The sequence below is a fragment of the Symphodus melops genome (genome assembly GCF_947650265.1).
Source record: "Symphodus melops genome assembly, chromosome: 1".
NCBI classification, from domain to species: domain Eukaryota; kingdom Metazoa; phylum Chordata; class Actinopteri; order Labriformes; family Labridae; genus Symphodus; species Symphodus melops.
Window position 1 is genome coordinate 35,949,504 of NC_136691.1, and position 24,568 is coordinate 35,974,071.

Here is a 24,568-nt window from a genome sequence, read left to right on the forward strand (position 1 = left end):
ATTGACACAGCAAAATTAGACTTTTTTCTTGTTTTTCTTTTTCCAAAAAGTACCCTAAATTGTGTTATTGAGAATTACCAGCTCTACCAGTTTGTCTTGCCTTCAGCATTATGCACTTGGAAACACTTCTTATGTTAAGAATGTTTTTGTTAGAAATCTAAAAATAAGCAAATGATTAAGAAGGGACTTTTTCTCGACAGTTTCGCTGGTTGTCTTTAATCAATTGTCCTACAGAAGAATAAACCTTGCATTGAGTATTGAAATGAGCAATTATATAAAGGATAGGATCATTTATACTTAATGTGCATATTTTACATAATATGTGAAAAACAGATTCGGCTTTAATTTGTAGGGCATGTTTATGTCAAATAATTTGTTTCCCAAACTAGAGCAGACTTTCTGACTTTATCATGGCATGAACAAATAGACTAATTAGTGGCACATGTTAATATTCCCCAATATAGCATCAAACGTTATACAATGCAGAAATAAATAAAAAAGTATGTCAGAATATTGGCAGCAAAAGATGGTCTCACCTACTTCACACTCTAATGAGAGATGTAAATAGTGATCCTAGCAGATCTGATCAACTTGTTATTTGAAATCCTACTGATGTATTGAATTGTGGAAATATCTCCCAAACCTAATTTATTATTTTGTTTGCTAAATATACATTTAGAATCTACATCACGTTATCCCCCGAACATCCACTAGAGAGAGCTGCAGGTTTAGTGTTGAGTGTGCTTTCCGTTTATCCAATTTGGTTTTCACAATCATATCTGCAATGTGAGGAGGTCTCCACTTCAAGAATTAAAAAAAGTTATCATTCTGAGTTGTGAGTGAAAGAAATATTAGCTATTTATGTATCCTGTTGGTCCTGATAATCAATAACATGATCTGGCAGACACCACAGTATGTCTTCAATCACATTTTTGGACGGAAAATGTTTTTTTTCTCCAATGGTCAAGGCATTCCCCACAGCACACATTTCCTAATCAGAGTCTTTATAAGGCTCCCCATCATGCCTGAACGTACATCATTTAGTTACTCATGTAGTAGTCATTGCAGACCCTCTGTGCTATACTGTAGGTGTGCATGATGTGGTTTTGTCTCAATGCCCTCTGTTCATTCCTTCTGTGCGCTAACAAATGATCTGCAGTGATGAGGCTCTGAGCAAAAGTAGCCTCCTCTGTCTGGTCCTGCAGAGACAATCTAGAGATAAATGAGTGTACAGGGGATCATGTTTGACTCTCATAAACAAAGCTAATGTGTGCATGGTGAACAGTGTTGATCTGAGAGCCTGGGAGGAACCTGTTAATTTGTTTTCATTTAATTCTCAGTGAATGCTGCGCCATGAATCATGATTTCCATTTGCATGAGCAATGTTTATAGTGTTAAATATGGCCGCTGATATTGTTGTTTGGTTTAAATTTGTAAAGCAAGTATAGCTTTCTTTTTCAGTTATGTGCAATCTACTATTCTATTAACATGTTTGAAATAACAACATTATTACTTTTAATCAAACATTCAGTCGTTTAATCAATCAAACTTTATCTCTCTCACTGTTTGAACTTTTTAAAGATAAAAAGATAAAGATAAACTTTATTGAACCCTCATTGTTTTAGTTTTTTGTGACACAACACCTCAAAAACAGAAGCAATTATCAAAAAGTTAAAATAACAAACATTTCTTTACATTTCAAAGGTGCAATAGAAATTAAATGTGGCAAGGGAGCTATCGCTCATGAGCATCATAGCTAATGTACCTTAAAACCTTTTTATCACATTTAAAACACAGACTGACACAGACTGAAAATGAAGTTAGCTGCTACCTGCTGCTAAATTATAACACACTGAAGATATATTAAAGTACAATGACTTAAGAGCATTATTAACCCCTTTTCTTGACATGATAGCATGTGATGCGTCTGAAGTGAAAAGGAGTTACATGCACTTCTGGTTTATGGTGATGTTGTGTTTTTACCACAAGATAGCAGCATTGCCTTAATTCTAGATTTGAGATAGCGTCGTAAAACTGTTGTTAACTCCTCTTCCCGACATAGTAGAATGTCATGATTGGTATTAATGGATTCATAATTTTGTGGACCTTAGCAACATACCTGAAAACTCCATGTAGATCTAAAATTGAGCCCATGACGCCGTCCAAAATAAAGAGTGGAAAATCCTGATTTTTGTACAAAAAATCCTGATGGACTTCCTGTTGAGTTTTGAACAGGGGTGATTTTCAACATTTCAACACACTGACACTAAGTTTGTGTCAATCAGAAAAACGCTTTTGTTGGGGTTTGTTCAAATAGGTCACCTGTGGAATGCAAATTTGAGTCATTTTCCTTGCATTCAACAAAATATGGGGGAATTCCTGTAATGTTTTGACGATGGGTGTAAGAGGATTTTTTTATCGGTATTTACATGGTTAACCTACAAAACAATTTTCATGCAAGTTGGACAAAAAAACATCTATGGGGAGGCCTTTTTGAAAATTTCAAGGGGGTACAACTGAGTCATTTAGCCGTGCCCACTTTCTATACCCACATGACAGGTTTCATTTTTCTACTGGAATCACGTTTATTATGTATGGTGACTCTACGCTTATTGTAAGCCTTTAAAGTACTTCCTGTTTGTGACGAACAAGGCGTCCTTATGGCGACGGCCTTTTACGAAATAATGTGCGGAGCACAACGGGAAATCTTCAACATGTCAAGGACACACTGACACTGAGTTTGTGTCATTTGGATAAACGCTTTTGTCCGAGTTCATTCATATAGGTAATCTATGAAACGCAAATTGAAGCCATTAAAAAAAATATGTTGGACTAAGGGTGTGGGGATTTTATTTTATGTAAGTCCTCACATGCTTAATGTGCATCAAAATTGTAATGCATTTAGGACAAAAAAACCTCTATGGGGAGGCCTTTTTGAACATTTCAAGGGGACGCCACTGAGCCATTTTGCACTTTTTAAAATGAAAATATAAAATCTTTCGGCAGACCTGATGACTTTGGAAATTTTGGTGAGTTTTTATTCATGTTCATGCAGTCAAAAATGGCGGCAATGGATTACAATATGGTCCTTCGCACTGGTCAGTGTTTCGGGCCCTAATTAAAACCGAAATAGGTGATGAAGGGACCAAATCACCCTGTGCATGTCAGGGTGTATTTCCACAGCGGCGGGAGTGTGACCGCGGGAGTCCAACTGTGAAACATGGCCAAGCAGCAGGCCGTACAGTTTGATTTGTGTAAAAGTCAGACATCAGAGTCTGACTGTTCGCCGTGGCCATGCCCTTTTATGTAGCATCATGCGGAGCACAACTGGAAATCTTCAACATCTAGAACACACTGACTTTGTGATGATCTGATGAAAAAGGTCTTGGGTAAGTATGTTCAAATAGGAAGCCCTGAAAATATACAATTTGGTTATGTTTGATATAAAAAAAAAAAATATATATATATATATACATGGCAGACTTCCTGTTGGGTTTTGACTATGGATGCAGGAGGATTTTTTGTAGGTAAACATACAGAAAAATTGTCAATGCATGTCGGAGAAAAAAACCTCCATGGGGAGGCATTTTAGCAAAAGGTAAAAATGGGGTGGGACGAGACATGAAAGTATGATGGTACGCTGTGGCCACACCCTTTAACGAAATAATGTGCAGAGCACAACGGGAGATTTTCAACATGTCTAACACTTTGACACTGAGTTTGGATATAATAGGTTAAGAGACGTCACAAGGTTTTTAAAGAAATAAAGATTCTCTAGAGGTGCCAGTAAAAGGCTTGAGCTCTCTCTTTGAAATCTAATATTAATATCAATTTAGTTCCATTATCTTCTCTGCAGGCACATTGTTCTGGAAAAACAGAATGCGCGAAAAATTGTTGCGCTTAACGTACCTCTTTAAATCAGCTGCAAAGGGGAAAGAGGAGGAAGACAAGGTACTGTAATAAGCATTGCATTTATCCAATAGGAAAACATTCTGAAAGACTTGTTGTGGCTGTTTGCCTTTAAATGCCATAACTGATATGAGTGTTCTTTAAATGTGACCGTTAATGCACATGGTTCAAAGCCTCTCCAGCCATGATAGGTAGATGTATGGGTCACAGTGAAACTCTACCATGTTGGTGTCACATAATTCTCACTGATCTAAAAGTGTATTCCACTGAGCAATCATCAGCACCACCTGCCTGACTCATTATACGAACACACAAGGCCTCACTGAACACTTTTTAATATAAACACTTTTGTATTTAGGTTGCCAAAAAGTTGAAGAATGAAAAAGTCACAAAACAGTCACATGAATTACCTCATTATGGCAACAGTATACATGTTTAAAACTTTTACAACAAATTTGTTAACTTGATTTTTTAAGGGTTGATTTTTCCAGAATTGAATGTGTAAAGGGTGTGAACAATATAAAAAAAACAAAAAAACATCTAGTCCACTTTAAAATTATAGTGTGTTCAATGTTCAACTAATAAAAGACAGGAACAGTTTAATTATTGACTCCTCACTTCTTTAAATGCTTGTTATTGAAATTCGTTGAGATGTGTCTTCTTGCTTGGTTCAGTTTTTTACGTATGTCATCTTGTAGCTGGTGGGAGTCCATAAAGCATCATGACTTAAACATAAACGTTCATGAGGTTAACATAAACAATTGATCAATTACACATGTTCTCCTACTGTCTTGTCACGATGTGCCACGTTCTTGCTACCTGCTTATCGACATGCTTTAAATATCATGTAGCTGGTTTACAGTGCCACCTGGTGGTCAACCAAACAAAACAAAAATGGCTCCAACGATGGATTATTTTTTTAATCCATTGTTTTCCTTTTTCATATTTTCTTTTTATCTTTGGGGGCTTTTATGCTTTTTAGAGAAATAATAAAACAGTGGAAAGAACAGAAAGTGGGAAATGATATGCGGTAAAGGGCAACAGGTTGGAATGTAACTTGGGCTGTCTCCTTTGAGGAATATTGGTTCTTTGCCTGGGGCATGCAATCTTTAATAACTTTTTTTTTTTTTTTTAAAGAATTTTATTACCAGTCTCTTTGGTGAAGATACAAAAGAAAAAGTTGAGGAGCTGCTACTGGCTGCTGAGGAACTCCCAGCAATAAGCCAGACATTAAGAGACCTGCCAGTATGCCAGGGACAACAACGTGTCCACAGTGGCCTCGACAGAGGCACAAATTGCCTCTTTCAAGGCCACATCCAAATGTGTAATATGCAGAGGTTCATTGTATTAATTCCTTTTCCTTAAATTCTTTTACAAGATTTTTAACAACATTTGGAAAAAAAAAAAAGAAAACCTGTCTTCATGGACAGACTGTGTGCTGCATGCATTTCTCCTCCTGCCAATGAATGTTTCTCACAGGTGTCCTAAATACTAGTAAGCATTTACTTCTGCTTCTTGCCAAGCCATACACCACAGAAAATTGAAACTTTAAAGTCTTTCAATCAGTGAAAACAAGAACAGATTTATTTGTATAGCACATCTCTCCCCCATACAGAAATAAATGACAGTACAAACAAAATAAAAACAAAATTAAGCTTTTGAAAATGATGTATAAGAGATGTACACTTTAATTGTATTTAAAAGGATCGGACTTCACCATGTGACTTAAACATTCATTACTAAAGACCCAAGGGTTCTAAAGGATTCATAGTTTCTAAGCGAATCTAATAAATAGGCATGACGAAGATCATTAACATGTTAAAAAAAAAAAAAACACGAAAAGGAAAGGTAGCCATTGCAGCTTTAAAAAACAAATGGTTTAGTTTGTGCGCCCTTACTGCTCCCAGTCTTAGGAAGAGCAGAAATTTGAGACTTTACAATAATAAATCCTCAAGGAATAAAAGCTAAATTTTCTCTGGGTTGGATTGAGATGGAAACGGTCACACATTTTCAGATGATCAAATGAATCATTGGTTATGTTGTTAATCCATCCTTCCATGATACCAGGCTTCAAATAACATATTTGAAGCCTTAAGGGTTGCGGGGGCCAATCCTCTCTGATTTTGGATAGGTTGATAATAATGTGAGGTTCAAGACCCCAAAGACGCAAATCTATGTTGACTGTAAGCTTGTTTCCTGTGTTACTATTACTGTGTTTGGTGTTTAATGTTTCTGGGTCTAGTCTTTAGTGTTTCCTGTTTTATTTAGTATTATCTGGTTTAGGTTGTGTTTTAGGTGTCAGGTTTTACTTTGTATTTGTTGTCAGTGTTCTGGTCTTGTGTTCTTTGCTCTTTGTTTCCCTCCTGTCTTGACTGCCCTGATTGTCCTCACCTGTCTTATTAGTCTCACCTGCGTCTGATTACCCCATGTCTATTTAGTCTCTGTGTTTTCTCTCAGTCTCTTGTCGGTTCATTGTTGTTGGTAGTCTGTCTGTAGTCTATGTCATGCCTAGTCTGAGCCCATCATTTGTTCACTCTGCTCCCTGGATTTATTTGGTTTTTTGATTTTAGCTCTTGTGCCTTTCTGGATGTTTTAGGATTTATTATCTGAGTAAGTTTTGTTTTGCCTTTTGTTTAGTTTAGTTTTTTCTGCAATTCAGTCCTCCCTCCCTGTTTTTCTATCTCTAAACGTGACAGACAAAAATGATCAAACTGTTGTTCTGATCTTCAATTACTGTGACTTTTGCAGATGTTATCGACAGTTCAGTGGCGACGGCATGCTGCCGTAGCCTTATTGGCTGCGAAGTGTGTGTCCAGCAGTGGGTTTTAAATTCACCCATCTGCCCAAAGTGCAAGGACCCTGGATTTAAGGACGCTTTGTTTAGGATAACTGGGATGGGGAATGTTAACATTTTGAAGGACACAATTAGGGACTAATTTGGAGATTTCTTTTGTCTTTTTTGATTTTGCTTTGTTAGTTTTTATGTTCTGCTGCAATGGGGGGAAAAAGTCTAGTTATTTTTTCGAAGCGTCTGTGTTCTTTTGAATGCCTTCAATACTGAATTTTTAATGTAAATAAGTCATTCTGAGCAAAATGTTTGTTTCTTGCTTTAGGCTATAGATTATGTTGAGGTAAAGTAGCTGAAATATTAAAAAATACATGTAAATTAGATTACTAGATTTACTGCAGAATTGTTTTTTAATTAATTCCTTCTTGATATCCAAAGTTGCATTGCTTTTCAATGTGTTGACAAAATTAAAGTTATTGACGGTAATAATTGCTTTTTGGCATGTTAGAATTCCAAGCCTGAGAACTGAGAAACCTCCTGGTCATCCCTTCTTCCCATCAACGAACATGTGGAAAAACTAGAGGTCATAAAAAACAGGAGTTAGATACTTTCAACTGTCACTTTTATTAGGGTACAAACACAATACATCCATGAAAATGGCATCATGACATAAATAAAAAGAAAACTACCAGGGATATCATGATGGATGTGAGTGAGTTGAGGGACACAAAAAACCAACAGTATATTGTAAAAGTGGACAGACAATGCCCACCGCTTATTTAAAAACTCAACAGCTGACGGTAAAAACAACCTCAGGTATCGGTTAGATTTAGCCCTCCTAACATAAGTGAACCTCCTCCCTGTCGGCAGAAGTCTGAACTCTGCATGCAGGGGTTGCTGAGGGTTATCCCAAGATGGCCTTTGCCTTCTGAGTGGCTTTTACTTACATTTAGCCAAGCTCATTCATTCAAATGCCAACAATCTTTCACTTCCCAAGTGCTGTGGCAGCAGCTGATTTAGGGTGCCATAGTAAGAGACGGCCAGTTCCAGCACATGCAGGTGGTGGCAGAGATCAGTCTAGTCCGCCCCATGAGCTCCTCTTGCGGTGAGCATGGCTTTTCCAGGATGAAGAGGCACAAGTCAGACTGGAGGTCCTGTCTGTCCAATGAGATGCTCACCTGCCTTTTGCAAATCTCTATTCATGGTCCTGCTGCACAGCACCATGACTCAGTGAAAGCCGACAAGTGTCAGGGCACGAAAACCTCAGTACAAAGACTGAGATCACTGAGATTAAGACGAATCATTTTTACAACACCAAATGTTCGTTCAGGGTAGAAAATCTAGAAAATTAATTTAGGGCATTTTGTGAAGTTCAAATTCTAATGCTTTTTGTGTCCTATTTATTTTTCTTCATTCTGTTTTTAACAGTTCATATATGTTTATATTAAACATTTATTTGTATGGAGCTAAATAAAAATGATCTCAACTTTCTAATGTTTTTTATGATGCCACTAACCATTACAGAAGATAAGATAGAACATTGTTTTTGGGATGGTTCAAATTGTTTTTCGGGACAATTCTGGGACAATAGTGAGTTAATCTGGAGCCCTAGAGAATTCCTTTAAGGTTTTGCAAAAAAAAAAAAAAAAAAAAAGAGCAGATGAGTTCTTCAAATTGAGACCAAGTACCTGAACAGTGTGGAAGGTTTGGTCAAAAGAGTGCTCTGATTCTTATTCTCAAGTTTATTTTGAACATGTGTAAGTAGCATGAAAAAGTAAAGGGGAAAAACAAACAGCAAATCAACAAGCATAGTTAAATCAATATCAATATGAACCCAACATGTCTGAAAAGGAGGATGAAGCATAAGCTTATTTATACCTACCCCTTCTCCACTACTTTATTACACTCCCTTATACATATTTACATATACAAAAAAATACAATAGAAAATAAGTAAATAAAAGATTTATGAAAACACTGAATTGTTAAAGCCCCTCTTCCTCCCTGTATCTCGTGAAAACCATGTATGTGTACCTGTTTTTAACCTGGGTTATGCATGGACATTGCTTGAGCTACACACCCAAACTGTTCCACAACCTCACTCCACAAACAGAAACAAAAACTTTTAACATTGTTCGTGCTCGCTGGTGTTTTAAGTTGAACCATAACCCCCATCTCTGTTAAAAAATAGTTTTTGAATATTACCAGGAATTTCATTGCTTTGAACATGATTTGTGCCGTTTAAAAAATGAACCAGGTATTCCAATGGCTCTTTTCTGCAGTATGGATAGTGATTGTATTGTACATTTTTAAGTATTGCCCCAAACCTCTGCACAGTAGTGTAAATATAGTAAAAATGTGATTTATGATCCAGAATGTTTTGCTTTGCTCAGAACTGAAATGCTTCTTGACAGTTTTCTTTGTATGTGTTTTATATGAGTCTTCCAGTTTATTTTATTATCAATTATTACCCCCAGAAACTTGTTTTCATATACTTTCAATATCCACTCCATCTACTTGTATCTTTACTTGTGTATTCTTATTGAATAATATGAATTTTGTTTTTACTAATGTTTACTCATGATTTGTTTCTTTCAAACCACATTTTCACTTTGCACTTTTCAGTAGTGATCATGTAAATCCTCCCATGTACAAAAAGGCAGTAACTACGCAGAGTGCAGAACTGAGAAAAATGACTAAAGATATCACCTCGTCCAGCCTAAATAGTTATAGGTATATTATTGGACATGTGGTAGTTTTGTTACTTTATATGAGCTCATTCTTTGTACATATCAATCTCCATATTTAATTTTATATTTTACGCCTATTTTACAGTTACTATGTTCTTGCTTTGTATTACTTACCAAAAATATGCAACAATACCAAAAGAAAAGGCAGTAACTACAAATTCTTCAAAAACATTTCTTGTTACAGCTTAGGCTTAGACTGTGTTAGATATGCTGTATTTAGACGAATTGGAATCATTTGTTTTCTTGAATATGGGTATACTAAGCCCAAAGTCATGTGACCATTGTAGGTCAGTATTTCGAACGGAATCTGTTTTGGTGCTGACATGGCTGCTTAGAGTGTGTTAAAGTTTTTCACATTTCAAGTTCCATCAAGGCCCAAGGGGACAGTTCATTTGGAATAGTCCACACCATTGTGTGACTCAATTATAGTTGTGTGACATTAAAGAACAGAAAAACAATTTCACTTTGAAGCTGAAAAGTTAGGCTAACTCCAATTCAACAGAGAAATACAACATAACCGTGCCAAAGTTTTTAAAGGCTTTTCAAACCCCTGTGATGACTAAAAAGAAGTATTTATATTCTATAAAGCAGTATTTGTTTCAGTGGGCTAATACACAAAGTGCTGGATGAAATAAATAGATGGGACACGTCTCTTTTTTAAACTCATTTAGTAATAATTCATAATAATCACAGATTATGTAGACAATCAGGAATAATAATGTCAGTAAGATATACAGTACATACAGTAAATAGTATATAGTATAGTATTTGAACAAAGCTCAGCTTCCAAAGATGTTTTCTGAACAAAGTACTCGTAAATGTATAAACCTTGTGGATCACATTGTGTACTTTGTTTTATTCAAAATGCATTTAGAGACAGTTCTCTGTTAAAATATAGACAGAATGCTTATTTCACAACTGTTTGAAATGATTAATTGAACTTTTATTGAAATTTGTGCCAAATCTTTAATTAAGTCGGAATTTATATGTGGGAATGAACCGGAGTGTCCCGGAGAAAAAAACCCACGCAGACCCAGAGTGAACAGGTCAAGTCCTGACGGGCAGAAAGCAGCCGGCTTCAGACTGTCAGGACTCTACATGTCCCCACTGTGCCTGCTTGGCCTGTTACAGCCGGTGTGTCGGGGCAGCTGGAGGTTGGGGAGATGATGGAGAGGCTGAGGTGGTCACATATGGAGCAGCATCTGTTTTTTTCTGATGCTTGTATTGGCGGCGACAACTTGGAGTGAAGGCCTTCTTGATCTTCCTCCAAGTAGAGATCTTCTCCTGCTCGCACAGTTTTTTCTCCTCTGCTGCAGGTTTAGCGCACAGCTCCAGGCTCTCCTCAGGTTGAAGTCTGAGCTCCTCCACTTGCTTCTGGAGGCTCTCAGCCCTCAACAGTTGGGCCTCCTCTTGTTTTTGGAGGTCTTCCACCTTCTTCTGCAGCGCCTGACTTGTCTCCTTCTGTGTTCTGAGTCCAGAGGACAGGTCAAGGCAGCTGCTCTTTAACACCTCATCTCTCAGGACCTCTTCCTTCATCCCCTCTGTCTCCTGCACCAGGGAGTCCTCCTCTGCTGCCGGTTTGGAAGACAGCTCAATACTCTCAGCTTGAAGCCTGATCTCCTCCAGTTCTATTTGGAGGATCTCAGCCCTCCACCACTGGGTGTCCTGTTGTACGTAGAGGTCCCTCATCTCCTTCTGCAGGTTCTCATTGGTTGCCTCTTGTGCTGCCAGTTTGGAGGACAGCTCCTGACACCTGCTGGTCATTTCCTCCAGCTGGTTGTTTAAGGTCAGAGTTTGCGTGGAGGTCTTGATGCCGCTGCCGAAGGATTTTTGCAGCTTTGGGTCACTTGAGTCTTTCTCCTCCAGCTTCAGGTGCTTCATTTGGTCTCTCAGCGTCCTGTTCTGTTTTTCACACTCCAGCCGTCGTGACTTCTCCTTTCTCAGAAGGGTTTCCATACGAACAAGTTCGATCCTCAGGTCTGCAACCATGTGCGAGTCCATTGGCTTTCCCAGAATTGATGGGGGATGGGGATCACACTGGTTTTCCCAGCTCTCTTCTTCCCTCCTTTGACAGGAAGTTTGAGCTTCCCTGCGCTGGGATCTGTAGTGCTGCATGACTGTTTGTAGGTGAAACAGGGTCTTGGATGTACTACTCTTTAGTTGATGATAAGTCTAGTCGATAATGCTGTTTCTCAGAATGACTCTGTGAGCTGTTAAAGTCTCTGAATGACTCTGTGAACTGTTCGTCTCTGAATGACTGTGTGAACTGTTCGTCTCTGAATGACTGTGTGAACTGTTCGTCTCTGAATGACTGTGTGAACTGTTCGTCTCTGAATGACTGTGTGAACTGCTCGTCTCTGAATGACTGTGTGAACTGCTCGTCTCAGGCTTGATCCGTGAACTGAAGAGGCTGCTGGTCAGAGCTGGTATTTATAAGATTCTAAATGGTTTTGATGTCACAAGTTCCAGAAGAAACTTTAATCTCTTTATTTTTCACAGACATTCTATCACCATGACAACATAACATAACATTTAAATCAGTGCTGGTTAATTCAACATGGCCGCCCTCAGCATTAACATTACACATAACCTGACGCTGATGGCTGAAATAAAAGGACTTGTGCCTCCGTCTTTTGGAGCTAAAGCCTGGTTCACACGGCAGGATAATTACGCCGATTTTGGCCCCGATTCTCCCCTTCCGATAATCTTAAGGACGCCCCGATCATCATAAGATAATCTTATAAGATCATCCTGCCGTGTGTGGTGTGTTCAGACTGTTCTTGTCCGGTCGGAAGAATGTCGGGACCGCTCCGATCTCAAATCGGGGATATTCAACATGTTGGATTGTTTTGGCCCGATCTCTCATCATGTGTGGTGTTTCCCCCGAGGAGAAAACGAGCACGAGCCTGTTGAATGTGACGCATAGCCAATCAGAAAGCGAGGTGACGTTGTAGCGAAATCACCGGTCAACTACTCACCTCCATATCAACATGTAGAAAGTACATTTCATGCTCCCGTTGTCTCCGCTCCTTTGACCGACTCCTCTTTTTAAAAGCGTGTTTTTCAGATAAAAACACAGCACAAACAATCCCTATTACATCCTCATCGTCCGTTTGTTGACTCTGGAATCACGTTTGATCTCGAGAGGTTTTGCGAGATTTCCCGTCTGATCGGGGGACGTTCGCGAGTGAAATCGGTTGGTGTGTGGTGTGATGCTGTTGCCGTGTGGCCGCACACCACACACTGTACGACCAAAACTGTAAAACCTCAGATTATTTATCGCCATGTGTGTGGTCTCTACAGTTTGGGAAATCGGCCGCCAATTTTAAAATCCTGCCGTGTGAACCAGCCTTTACAAAGGAAACTCAACAGCGTAAGAGAAACAGAGTAACAGCATTTCTACCCTCATTGCTGTTACTCTTTGTTTGAGTAACAGCAATGAGGGTAGCAATGAGTTTTAATGAGTAGGCTCGTGCCCTCTGATGCCTTTTCTGTTAGAATACAATGAATTAATTGAAATAATACAATGAATGGATGAATATTAATTAGTTTACATGATTGCATGCATTTTAAATTAAATAGGCTAACTAAAGTTGCTGTCATCTGAGATCAGTTTTGTGAATCATAGTTACAGGGATCATTGAGCGCTGCTGAAAAGCAGCGGCAGTATCGAGCCAGGCGGGATGCCGATCCAGAGAGAAGGGATACATATTTAGTCAAGGAAACGTACAAGAGATATCTGCAGTCAGGCAAGAGAACATTAGTCAAGTCAACAGCGCAGAAAGTGGAGGGAGACTTACTACAGGCTAAAGGAGAGAAATCTTACAAATACTAGCAACAGTGTATTTTAATATGATGTCCTTCATTTCGCTCAGTGGTGCAATGCAATAAACCGATCACACACACTCACATAACGCACGCACTGTTACCGATTTGTATTCCTGTTACCAGATGGGTTTTTTTCTGATTATTCAATTGTTTCTTCAAAAACAAAGACAATTGTATTTTTACATTTATATTGGTTCTAACAGTTGTCTAAAAATGCAAGCAGTTGGCATCTCCACGGACTTCACTGACTGTTTTGACCTCTCCAAGGGCCCCGCATATATTGATGCTATTAGGGTTCCTCGTAGAGTGCCTGATAAGTATAAACTTTCTGACCAAATTGCCAATGGCTTTGAATCTATTTTTGTTAGGATTACACCGACAAAAATGCTGACAGAATTAATTACGTGCATTGTGCATGTGCAACAACTGACAAATGGTTCTGTCACCAAGGTTCATCACGGCCTTCGTTCTTTGTCAACTACGCTTGCAGAGCATTCAGGTGTTGATAATCTTTTCAATGATTGGATGACTTCTCATTTTGGAAAATGGAAGGCTCTCATTTCGTATGGTTCTCTCTCTCATTACAGTTGTGGCCCTGCTGCCGTTCGAACTCCAAAAGTCAGTGGGGATTGAATGGGTTTGTTGTTAGATGCCTGAAATAAGGTCTGGGTTTTTATATAATAGATATATGGGGATCTTTCCCAGCTTTAGTCTTTGGAAACACCACAAATGTATGCCTGTACTGAGACGACCAAACTGAACCGCTTGGTTGAAACGGGGCTTAAGAGACTCTGATCTGGTTATAAATCATGTCAAACAATAAACACACCAACTGAACATGCTGATAGAATTTATTATTCAATGAAATGATCATCACTTTTTATATTTTTTGTGTCCGCTTTCCCTGCTGGTGATAACATCCTAAAAAATAAACAGAAATTAAACGTGTGAGAATAAAGAAGCATTTCACCAGAACTGTCACAGTAATGACTTGTAGCAAATAAAATGACAACATACAAGCAATCCTATTTTCCTTATTTTAGAGAGAGGAGATTCTTCTTCACAGCCCAAAACACAGCAGGCTGGGCCCGCATGTGGAAACCCCTCAACTATCTGTGGAGAGAAAAAGTACAAGCAGAAGACAAGAAAACCAACATGCTCTGAAATAGAAAAAATGCCATGACACTTCAACCTAAGCTCATGCTTACATTATTCAGCGTGTCTGACAGGTTGTCCAGCTCTCTCTTCCCTCCTGGGCTCAGTCCATACGACCAGTGCTGACTGCAGCCGAAAGGTATTACAGAGCACACAAGCATAAGCCACAGAGCCAACGATGGGGTAACCATGCTGGGAGAAAAAAGGATCATTTTAAAATGATTTCATGTCTGCCACAACACAAATACTGATGTAGTTCTTAGCCAGTCTTCACCTTCCGTCCATTCAGCAGTCAGGCCTCTCTCATCTGATCTTGTTTGCCCTTCTTTGTGAATCCTTCAGTATCATCAAAGGTTTATATATGCTGCATTTGCTGCGACATTTCCCAACAGGGGTTCCCAAATTGGGATTAAGCAACACTTAAGTGTACATGGTGACCTGCAGAGCTGTTTGAAAAATGACACCTGCTGCGTGAAAGAAAAAGCTTGCCTGGAGGTCTGTCCACAAATGACCATTTTGAATGTTTCATTTCAGTAATTTTTAAAATATATTTATGCTTTGCAACATATGAGATGAAAATAGCAAAACAAAAAATAATGCAGAATGATTCTGTAGTGGCTATTTGTCCAGAAAACTATAGAAAAAATAAAAATATAAACCTATTTAAATGACCACTGATGCACCATTGGGGCTTTGATTGTACGCACGCAAAATAAATCCATTTCCATGCAGGAGATGTACGTTTTTTGTTGGTTTATTGCTTTTTTAAGTAAAGCAAACAAAAGAACAAAGAAAAACGTGGCTCCTCTCCTGTGTGTGTGTGTGTGTGTGTGTGTGTGTGTGTGTGTGTGTGTGTGTGTGTGTGTGTGTGTGTGTGTGTGTGTGTGTGTGTGTGTGTGTGTGTGTGTGTGTGTGTGTGTGTGTGTGTGTGTGTGTGTGTGTGTTAAAAAAAACCTTAGGCCCACCCAGGTGCATGCTGGTCCTCTACCTGCCTTAAATAACCTTAGGTGCCTAGCCCACAGTGTTACCCAAAATATATTCTAAGTGCAGAAAACATGTAAAATAATTAAACACCACCACCCAACTACTAGTAAACTGAATCCCAAACCTAATTGTAACAAAAATTAAATAGCTCCAACACATTCTTTTTCTTCATAGCAGTTTATTTAACAGTCATTTATGGAAATATATTTCCACGGTCAAGTGCAATATTCATAGATAGGGACTCATTCCAGACTCTCTTCCTCATACACAAACAAGCCTTTGTCCCATATCGCATTTAGTGAGATGTAGAAACATAAATAACCAGAACTCTTCCACTGACTCGACACAACATGATTGCCTTCATCGTTCATTCTCACAGGCCTGGTACCTTGTGTTAAAAAGAACTGAGTGAGTACTGTATTGCATCAGAGCAGCTTTGAGCTACAGCGAGAGAAGACGAGAAGCTCTTGACACATGCAGACAGACAGAGGCGAGACCCTCGACTAATCAGCTGACGACACCGTACTAAACTAAGAACCATTCTTTTGGAAGTTGTTTTTGGAAACACTGGATTTGATTTACATTGAAATACAAGCACCAAAACAAGGGTTTCTTTTTTTTTTTTTTGGTGAACAGGTTTAACATGTTACAAGTCAACATACTCTTGTGCAAAGAAGATTGAAGAAGGATTAAGTGATAACGTTTTCAGGCAAACCCACTGACGTGACGTGAAAATGGCTCTTTGTTAAGGAATCCCACAAACAAATTATTTTTCTCGCAACGAAATCAAGAGGGACAATGGATGTCACATGTAAAGTTTACAATAAATGCATGCAACTGTGGATCACTCACACGACGGATTAAAAAAAAAAAGAGGTAGATTCACATAGCGCGAAACAGAAAACTTTTTAAGAACACAAGATTTGAAACCTCACAGCCGTCGATCATGTATTGCATACATAAGCTGTGTTTTAAACTAGCCTGTCGCATAGTTTGTTTGTTTTTTTGTTGCAAAAACAGCATGTTGAGCCTTTCAGACTCTGCTGTTGTTATGGCTTTGGCTTGCATTGCTTTCTTTAGAATATGTTGAGTTACAAAGTTACAAACATAATACAGGAATAAAGAACCACACAGTTATTGGTAAGCGACCCCCTTCTGGTTCTGCTACAGCAGCATCAGTGAAGAGGCTCAGTGCTCTGAACTTCACTGAACACAGATGACCTTATTCAGACTCCCACTAACACGTCAAGTAACATGAGCATAAATTATGTAAAACATGAACTGTGTATAGTCATGGATTGCATCCAAACGCTTCGATATACACGAGGAACATTATTTTTGTTTTGGTGATATATGCAGCTGAACATTCAAATATGACTCTACCTTACAAACACACATGGACAACCCTGAATATATTCTAGTGCAAGATATTTAAAGCTCAAATAATAAAAGTTGGAATGCCAGGGATGTGCATACAGGTACCTGTGTGGCAGACAGGTAAAGAGAGATTGGAAGGAGGGGAATATAGTGGAGCAAAGCCAGCTGATGTTCACACTGAAGCACAGGTGTGAGCTCATTTATCTGACACTCTGAGACATGTGCAAAGGGGTCAGCATCTCTTCGAAAATGGCTCCTTTAACATTGGACCCTCTCAGGTTGGCTTCTTGTAGATCGCAGCCGGACAGGTCGCAGTTCTGCAAAGATGGGGATGAAACAAAGCGGGTGTAAAACACGTGGTATATTCTAAATATAGTCAAGCAGACTGTGAGTTCACGCATTTGGTTGCAATCAAGTGTTTGGCGCTTATAGAGCTGATCATCATGTCTTTTGTATTTTAAATGTTCAAAGGCGTGGTTACAATTGCAATCAGGACCGTGCAGCACGATTGCCCCCCCCCCCATTCCCCCACTGAACAGTACGGCCTGCACTCACACTGGAAGGAAATCCAGGCCTAAGCACAGGTATCTCTTGTACATAATGTTGTAATACAACACCTGCATAGCAAGATCAGTACAAAACAGGCAGCCATGTTTTAACAGGTCAATTTGGCCCGAAGACCCTCGGAAGGTTAAGGGCATGTGTTTCTAAACGGCGGCTTTTTTTATTGCGCTCGTTTTCATTACAAAAGATTTTCTTTGTCGCTGCGCTCACAGTGCTCTCAGATGAAAAACACTACAGTTCATGTTGTGAAACATTAGGCGGGACCTAAAACATCAGCTTAGTCGACAACAATGGTGGAGGAGACGCTCGTGTGTCTCGTCTTTTCGAGAATGTAAGATATCTTTTGAATGAAATCCTAAAATGACCTTACTATATCATCAGATTATCTATGTTGACGTGCTGGATTCTCTGACAACAACGCAACAGCTAGTATATCCTCCTTCTAAGTTTTGATTTTGGTCCCGCTCTGTACGCGTTTGGACCAGAGAAGGTAGGCGGTTTTAAGGCACCCCCACACGGTCTTTTGTACCAGGCAAAAGGCAAACCAGCAGGTGTTGCAGCGATGATTAATGGAAGCAAACTGGTTCGTTTAGAACTGATTCTACTCAATCTCTTCTTGGGTTTGGGTAAATTTGAGCTTGAATTTCCCTCAGGATCAATAAAGTATCTATCTAACTCTATCTCAGTCAGTCAGTAAGTCTAAATGTGAGGATTCTGCTGCTTTCTAGCCATTCGAGGTAAATCTCTGAAATGCACCAGAAGCATACATTCTATAAACGCTACTATGATGTCCAAGATATTCCAACGGAAAAGGGATCCCCATCTATTGAAAATATTTTTGTTGCATATGTTAATAAATATCAACATGAACATTTCGAGACATAACGGCTCTAACCCACCTCAAGATCCGTCCCTGCTAAAGTGGCTCCCCGCAGGTTACAATTCTTCAGCTTGGCGTTTTTCAGAGTGGCCACACGCAGGTTAATCCCAGTCATCTGGCTTCCTTCCATGTCGACTCCTTTCAGGTTAGCACCTGATCACAAAAACGTTTGGTTAAGATGTGTTTTCACATGTGAGGCTCTGCTTGGGTAAAGTGTGGGGATCGATCACCTTCCAGGTTGGCCTTCAGACCGGATGGATCTTCAAAGTTGCATCCTTTAAGAGAGGCTCCCTCTGCATGCGAACACAGCATCTTCACACCCTGTAAGTTGGCACCCTTTGAAAGACAAGTCATATAATCGTTGTGTTTTATGAGTTCATACTGGGTGACACTCTACAAGAAAGGTATGTGAAGTCACCAGACTGGAAAAACAGTCTGCTTGTTACTCGAGGTGGGAGTGAATATGTGTCCGATGTCAAACGTGAACGGTCCACACAGCTGAGGGGGCAGTAGGGGCAAAGTAGACAAACACAAAAACACCGGTCCATTGTTTCCCAGCAGGAGGTCCATCAATTCAAAATAACACAAAATCAAACATGACAAAGAACACCACAGAAATGTTTCCTCCTTGCTAAGTTTTTTGAGTGTATTCTCTGTTGATGCTCTCTGGTTACATAAATCATTAAATACTGGCGTGGAAGTGTAAAAAGCTTGTTGACTTACATCCAGGTTGGCTCCAGAAAGATCGGCCCGCTCTAGATTCGAGCAGCACAGGTTGGCATGTGTCAGGTTGCAACGGCTCAGATTAGCCATCTTGAAATTGATGTAACGTAGATCGAGCCGGGAAAGATCAGCACCACTGAAGTTAAGACCCTAAAAACAGGAGGAATGAAGGAGTTCAATTCAATTCAAAACACTTTATTTGTCCGCGGGGGGGCAATTCAAGGGCACACGACAGACAAATAACAACAGTGCAACTATACCAAAACATTTAACCAATCAACAAAGAATAAAGTGTCAAAGAAGAATAAGACGTCTCCATCTAAAATATCTGCTAAAATCAACCACATATCTAAAAACCTTTGGATTCAGCTGTACCTGACAGCGGAGCTCTGATTTGGTTGGTGTTGCCAGAAGAAAACGAACAAACTCTTTTCGGGAGATGGGAGAGTGGTCCTCTGCTGGTTGTGTATTCTGTTTCAAATGTAAGCATGTGGTGAGTCATGATGTATCAAGGAAGTAATCACAGTGCTTAATCATCCACACTTCCTATTACCTTGATTGCTGCTTCTAGCTGTTCAGCAAGTTGCTCAATTCCAAAGAAGCGAGCCTCCTCGAGGACACCTGGAAGATGTTCAATTTGGCCAACTTTCAAACTTCATCAGGAGATTTGGTGGGAATTTAACTACCGACTTTTGTCAAGGGATATAGTCATCGATATTTAGAATTTCTTGAAAGCTTACCTCGTATATTTATGCCTTCATTAATAATGAGCTGTCCATGTCTTAGGTAGTTGAGAATGGGCTCAAAGTATTCAGGGCTGCGGTCAATTAAGTAAGCTCCATGCTGGTCCTGCTTGTTCCCCCACACATCTGTGGAAAACACAGAGGTGAAAAAATACTTAAAAGGTGGCTCACACAGGACTGAATGCAAACTGATAGGCAGTAGCCATAATTTACCTTTCTCTCGAAACATGTGAGCAAGCATACTCTCTGGCTCTTTGCTTACTAAAGTGCTCCTGGACACAAAACGGACACATTCAGGACAGAAGACAAGGAATAAAAAAATGTAGCTGCAACAGAGACAAACAAACAGAAATATACACTGAGGTCTGGCAATCGCAAGTCTTCTGTAATGTACCTGGTGGTGGTGAAGGGACGACCACCAATATTAAGTGTCAGCCAATCAGTGTGTGCTCCGTGCTGATCAGATGTAACCTTGACTTCATTTTGAGGCTCTGTGATGCAAAAAAAAAAAAAAGAAAAAAGTAGAAGAATAAATGTCTCTGAGTAGAGCTGGGAAATCAAATCAATTCTTCCAACAATCATGAAAGCATGACAATCCCGATAACACGATCACTGTGCAGCATGCCATGTGGCACTCGCTTTATCCATCACATCACCACTATCTCAAAAACTTAAAATGTGTTGATTAATACTATATGTTGTGGTTGAAAAAGATTCCTTTAGGGGCTGCAAACCCACTTGCCAGTGTGGTTTGGCCTTTAGCTGATTGGAGCTCGTCATTGTGGCGTCGATTAAATGCTGCATCATGTCGGTTGCGCTATTTGTGTCATTCCCCGTCTTCTTTCAATATGTGCACATGGTTTTTGTCTTGTCTGGTTATCTTCTCACCTCTTACTTTTTCTGTCTTTTCTGCCAACATATATCCACACCTCTGATTTAAAAGATGTTGGCGTATCCTCAAGTTCAAAATCCTGCTCTACAGCTGCTGACACTCATTATCGCGAACCATTTGTCAGAGTACCGATGTGAACCGTGACACCTCTGGATCGATTTATCGTGATTTTAGGATTAATCTTTTAAGTCACTGGATAATTGCGATGTCAATATGAATTCAAATAATCCTGATTATGATTTTGCCCCGTCTCTGATAGTCTTGTTTTCTCTCTCCCACTGACAGATAATAATATTACAACACTCACCAATAAATGGATCTCCTTCCGACACATACAACACGTCATCATCTCTGTCAGAGAGACAAGAAACATTACAAATCGAGTTCCCAATGAACTCATAAACATTTCGTGTAGCCCTACCTTAACACCAAACTTACCTTATAAGAGCAATGTCATCTATGAGACCACCTTTTCCATTGTACAAACAGGAGGCTTTGATTCCCAACTTATTGCTTGCTACGGATAATAAGTCTGACAAGGTCCCGTACACTGCTACAACCTAAACAAAGCCATCATTCAAACAAATGTATAGGATTTATAAGACTTAAACAAAAGAAGAGGTCACATCAGTGTCGCAGTTTAAAAGATTGTGCCAACAGAAACATTCATGTAAAAAACAAAGTAACACAGACTAAAACGTCCCTTGAATCTTTATGAGTGTTGTAGAGAATAAGTAAGTTCAATATGCTCAGAAAATAGTTAGTAGTGTGAGGACATAATGAAACACGTCATACTGCGGCCCCAGCTCACACACTGAACCATCACCCACCTTGCCATTTTTACATGTCCCGTTAATAAATAAGGTAACTCTTCTCATTCTTTAGGCGCTTTGGTTACAAGCTTGCTGTTACAATTGCTACAATAATGTCACTTTTGCCAGCTAACACTTGCTTGCCGATTCAAGCAGGCTAGCTAGCAACATCAGACAACAACACGAGACAGAAGATGCGTTCAGGAGCAGTCGGGACAGATAACTACTGTGAGGTTGCAAATGTTCACAACCGCTTGTCCCCTCGTCAATTTATTTAGATGATACAATTTTAATAATTATATTTTGAGCATCTTCAGTGTGATGCATAAATTACAATTAAAGCTTTTAAGAACATTAAAAGGGGGACGGAAATGATTAGACATGTCTTAAATGACTCGCGAAACTGATGAGCTGATTTGAAAGACTCGTCGAAGCAAGACGATAGCTCACTTGATATAATAATGAGATCACGAGTTAACATATTTGTGCGTTTTTTGGTTTCTTTCATTTATGTGGAACAATAATCCCCCCCCCCAAATCCGAGGGTCCCTGAAGGGTATCTTCTGACTGCTGCTCTGTAATTGGTCAGAGCGTTCATACGTAAACACGTTTGACCTGTTTTCAGTCTGCTGCAAACGTGAAGCTGTCCTGGAGGTTTTCTTGTTCACACTTCTCAAATAACATTATTTTTGGGGTTATTTCGCCAAACAGTGATCGGTTCCGTAACGTTTATATATGAGGGTTGTATGTTTGAGAGCTGGTCTTGTTCGTGGGTGTAATGCACCACCATGTCCTGGACCTTTGAAGATACAAGACGACAGAGGAGCCGACCAGAGAATAAGTTTATCAATACATATTTCTCAGAAACAAGTGCTCAACTAAAGCTTTGAATCAGCCAGAAACGGGTGTTTTCTGTTTTTGTCAATTTCCTCAATGGCGTTGGATAGACATTGTTCGTGTTGCTCCCATCAAGCCTCTACTCCCAGTGTTCACCAGACTCTGAATGAAATGGATTTTGAACGAGGTCTGCCTTTATTTGCATTTCAAATGGTAGATCAGGAGTTCAAGATCAGGATGTTTTAATTGTCAAAGTAAAGGTGTTGAATTCCTCCAACATTCAAACTGTTCCATGTTTAGATTTCTTCTATTAGTCCTACCTCGGATAGTAGTTTCTTTTTAACTCTTCTCTACAGGTATCTGGTCTGCTGCAATGGACGGGGACCTGGATCGGGTCCAGACCTTGGTCCAGAAAGGCACAGATCCTAATCTGAGAGACGCAGCTGGATACACAGCTCTGGTGGGGAGATGCTTGACCTTCAGTGCAGTTGTCTCCAATCTTCATTTGTACCTAAACCCCGTGCTCATTTGTGTTTTTTGTTTCAGCACTATGCAAGTCGCAGTGGCCATCACAATGTATGCAAGTTTCTTCTGGAGAATGATGCTTGTGCATCTCCCCAGACACCAGGCGGTGCAACACCGCTTCATCGATCTGCTTACTGCGGTCATCTTGACGTGGTTAGACTTCTGCTGCACCACAGAGCAGATCCAATGACCTGCGATGACGATGGTGCATCGCCTTTACATAAGGTGCTGAATTACCTGAAGAAACAATAAAATAATACCGGAAAGACCATGTCATGATTTTTAACCTATGCCTTTATTTTTGCTCTGTTTAATAATGGAGCAGGCAGCAGAACGAGGTCGAGAGGAGGTGTGCCGGCTGCTTGTTGAGCACAGTCCAGCACTCTGCAGCCAGGTGAACAAGAGGCTGCAGCTACCCTACCAGCTAGCTCCCAAGGGAGACCTGCAGGAGCTCTTAAAACCATCTAGGTGAAATCAAGGACACTGCATCTGGGGCATTCGGAGGTGCTAAGAAGAGACATTTAGGTGGGGTCTGCTGATATCAGGAATATACTCATCTTGACATGGATTGAATATATTTGACTTCTTTTTCTTCTCAGGCTTGGTCAAAGAGCCACTGATTAAAACAGGTTTGACACATGTCTTTATTAGCAAATGTTACCCTGTTTTGTTGCAACCATAAACAAACAAAAAATGAAAGACTCCATAGTGAGATAACATTTTTGGTATGTTAGTAGTAGGAATGTTGCTTGAACATCTCACTAGCTTAATGTAAACCGAGGTAAAAGTACACAATACACGATTCTTCACAGAAAAAGTATAGAAATGGTGTCAATAAAGAACTGCTCAAGTACTGATTGAATTTCTTAAAATAATTTTAAGTAAAAAGTTGAGGTGCTAAAATCTATCAACATCTTAGAAGTAACAAGAAAGCCTAAAACAACATTTCTACCTGATATTTCTGAGTAAAAGCTGTTAAACTTTGAAATATTCATTGTAAAATACAAATGTACAAATAAATTTATTGGGATGCCCTTTATTTGAGTTCCTCTTGTTATTAAAGATAGCAAGTAAAAAAAAAACAGCTTCTGAAAGTGCAAGAAATTCAGAGGGCAGACATTTGGGTTTTAAAAGTAAAAAGTTGTCAGAAAAGCAAATCTTGACTAGGGAAAACTACTAAATATAAATAAACTTCAAACACTGTTTAGAAATTGCTAAGAATGATGGATTGAAGTCGCATAATGGATGTTAGCAGCTTGTACACCCCCACGCCACCCAACACCACTGCAGCAGCATCAATGATGATTCACTTTGAACTTAAGCCATGTTCGACAAAACAGTTTGTAGGCCAACACCTCATCTGTCTGTGATGTGTTCTTTGTTCAACTTTGGTACATTTCTAAGTAAATCCTCGCTGTTTGTTGTTTTAGTCTGAAGCAGCAGGGGGAGCTGTTGTCTAAAAAGAAATTTCTTTTTTTCCGATAGACCATGTTTTGATCCTCCCAGCACCCTGTCTGAAAACTAAAAGAGGGCGAGTAATAGAAAGAGAGGAAAGTGTAGCAGTTCCAGCAAGTACAGTAATAAGACATCGCTGTTCAGGAAAGTTGTTTATGACACTCCATTGGGTTACTTGTTATGTTTCAGTACTTGTTATGCTTTAGTCGCCACAGACCGGGACATGTTTTTTAGGTCACCCTGACACACATCTGACACATTGGTATCATTAGAAAAGTTTCTAAATCTGACATAGTCCACACAAACACAAATGTTCAGCCAAAATATTTTTTACAGGAACCTGTTGC

The 24,568-nt window shown here is 39.5% G+C and overlaps 2 protein-coding genes across 4 annotated transcripts; one reads left to right on the top strand and one right to left on the bottom strand.

Moving 5' to 3' along the window:
- Positions 1-15,571: 15,571 nt before the first annotated feature.
- On the bottom strand, positions 15,572-21,647 carry kctd9a (potassium channel tetramerization domain containing 9a). Of its 2 annotated transcripts, XM_079366046.1 has the most exons (12): positions 21,423-21,645; positions 21,031-21,152; positions 20,900-20,943; positions 20,095-20,191; positions 19,914-19,972; positions 19,698-19,826; positions 19,511-19,578; positions 19,333-19,428; positions 18,958-19,107; positions 18,465-18,570; positions 18,254-18,387; positions 15,572-17,107 (listed from the first exon to the last, which is right to left on the bottom strand). In XM_079366046.1, exons 1-12 carry the CDS (start codon positions 21,468-21,470, stop codon positions 16,991-16,993), a joined length of 1,170 nt encoding a protein of 389 aa, XP_079222172.1. In that variant the 5' UTR covers positions 21,471-21,645; the 3' UTR covers positions 15,572-16,990. The 2 variants fall into 2 exon arrangements, with proteins under 2 accessions (XP_079222172.1, XP_079222171.1); XM_079366045.1 differs by having other exon boundaries at positions 19,698-19,972; positions 21,423-21,647.
- Positions 21,648-21,966: 319 nt separating this feature from the next.
- Positions 21,967-23,788, top strand: ankrd39 (ankyrin repeat domain 39). 2 transcript variants are annotated; one of them, XM_079366937.1, is made up of 4 exons: positions 21,967-22,058; positions 22,598-22,701; positions 22,788-22,991; positions 23,092-23,788. In XM_079366937.1, exons 2-4 carry the CDS (start codon positions 22,615-22,617, stop codon positions 23,236-23,238), a joined length of 438 nt encoding a protein of 145 aa, XP_079223063.1. In that variant the 5' UTR covers positions 21,967-22,058; positions 22,598-22,614; the 3' UTR covers positions 23,239-23,788. The 2 variants fall into 2 exon arrangements, with proteins under 2 accessions (XP_079223063.1, XP_079223062.1); XM_079366936.1 differs by having other exon boundaries at positions 22,000-22,428.
- Positions 23,789-24,568: the final 780 nt, after the last annotated feature.

Coding starts and splice junctions, on each gene's coding strand:
- kctd9a (XM_079366045.1), bottom strand. CDS start 21,470: ATGAGAAGAGTTACCTTATTTATTAACGGGACATGTAAAAATGGCAAG. Junction 19,429..19,510: donor AGCTAGAAGCAGCAATCAAG/GTAATAGGAAGT, acceptor CATTTGAAACAG/AATACACAACCAGCAGAGGA. Junction 18,571..18,957: donor TTTCTGGAGCCAACCTGGAT/GTAAGTCAACAA, acceptor TGTCTTTCAAAG/GGTGCCAACTTACAGGGTGT.
- ankrd39 (XM_079366936.1), top strand. CDS start 22,338: ATGGCGTTGGATAGACATTGTTCGTGTTGCTCCCATCAAGCCTCTACT. Junction 22,702..22,787: donor CAGCTGGATACACAGCTCTG/GTGGGGAGATGC, acceptor TTTTTGTTTCAG/CACTATGCAAGTCGCAGTGG. Junction 22,992..23,091: donor GTGCATCGCCTTTACATAAG/GTGCTGAATTAC, acceptor ATAATGGAGCAG/GCAGCAGAACGAGGTCGAGA.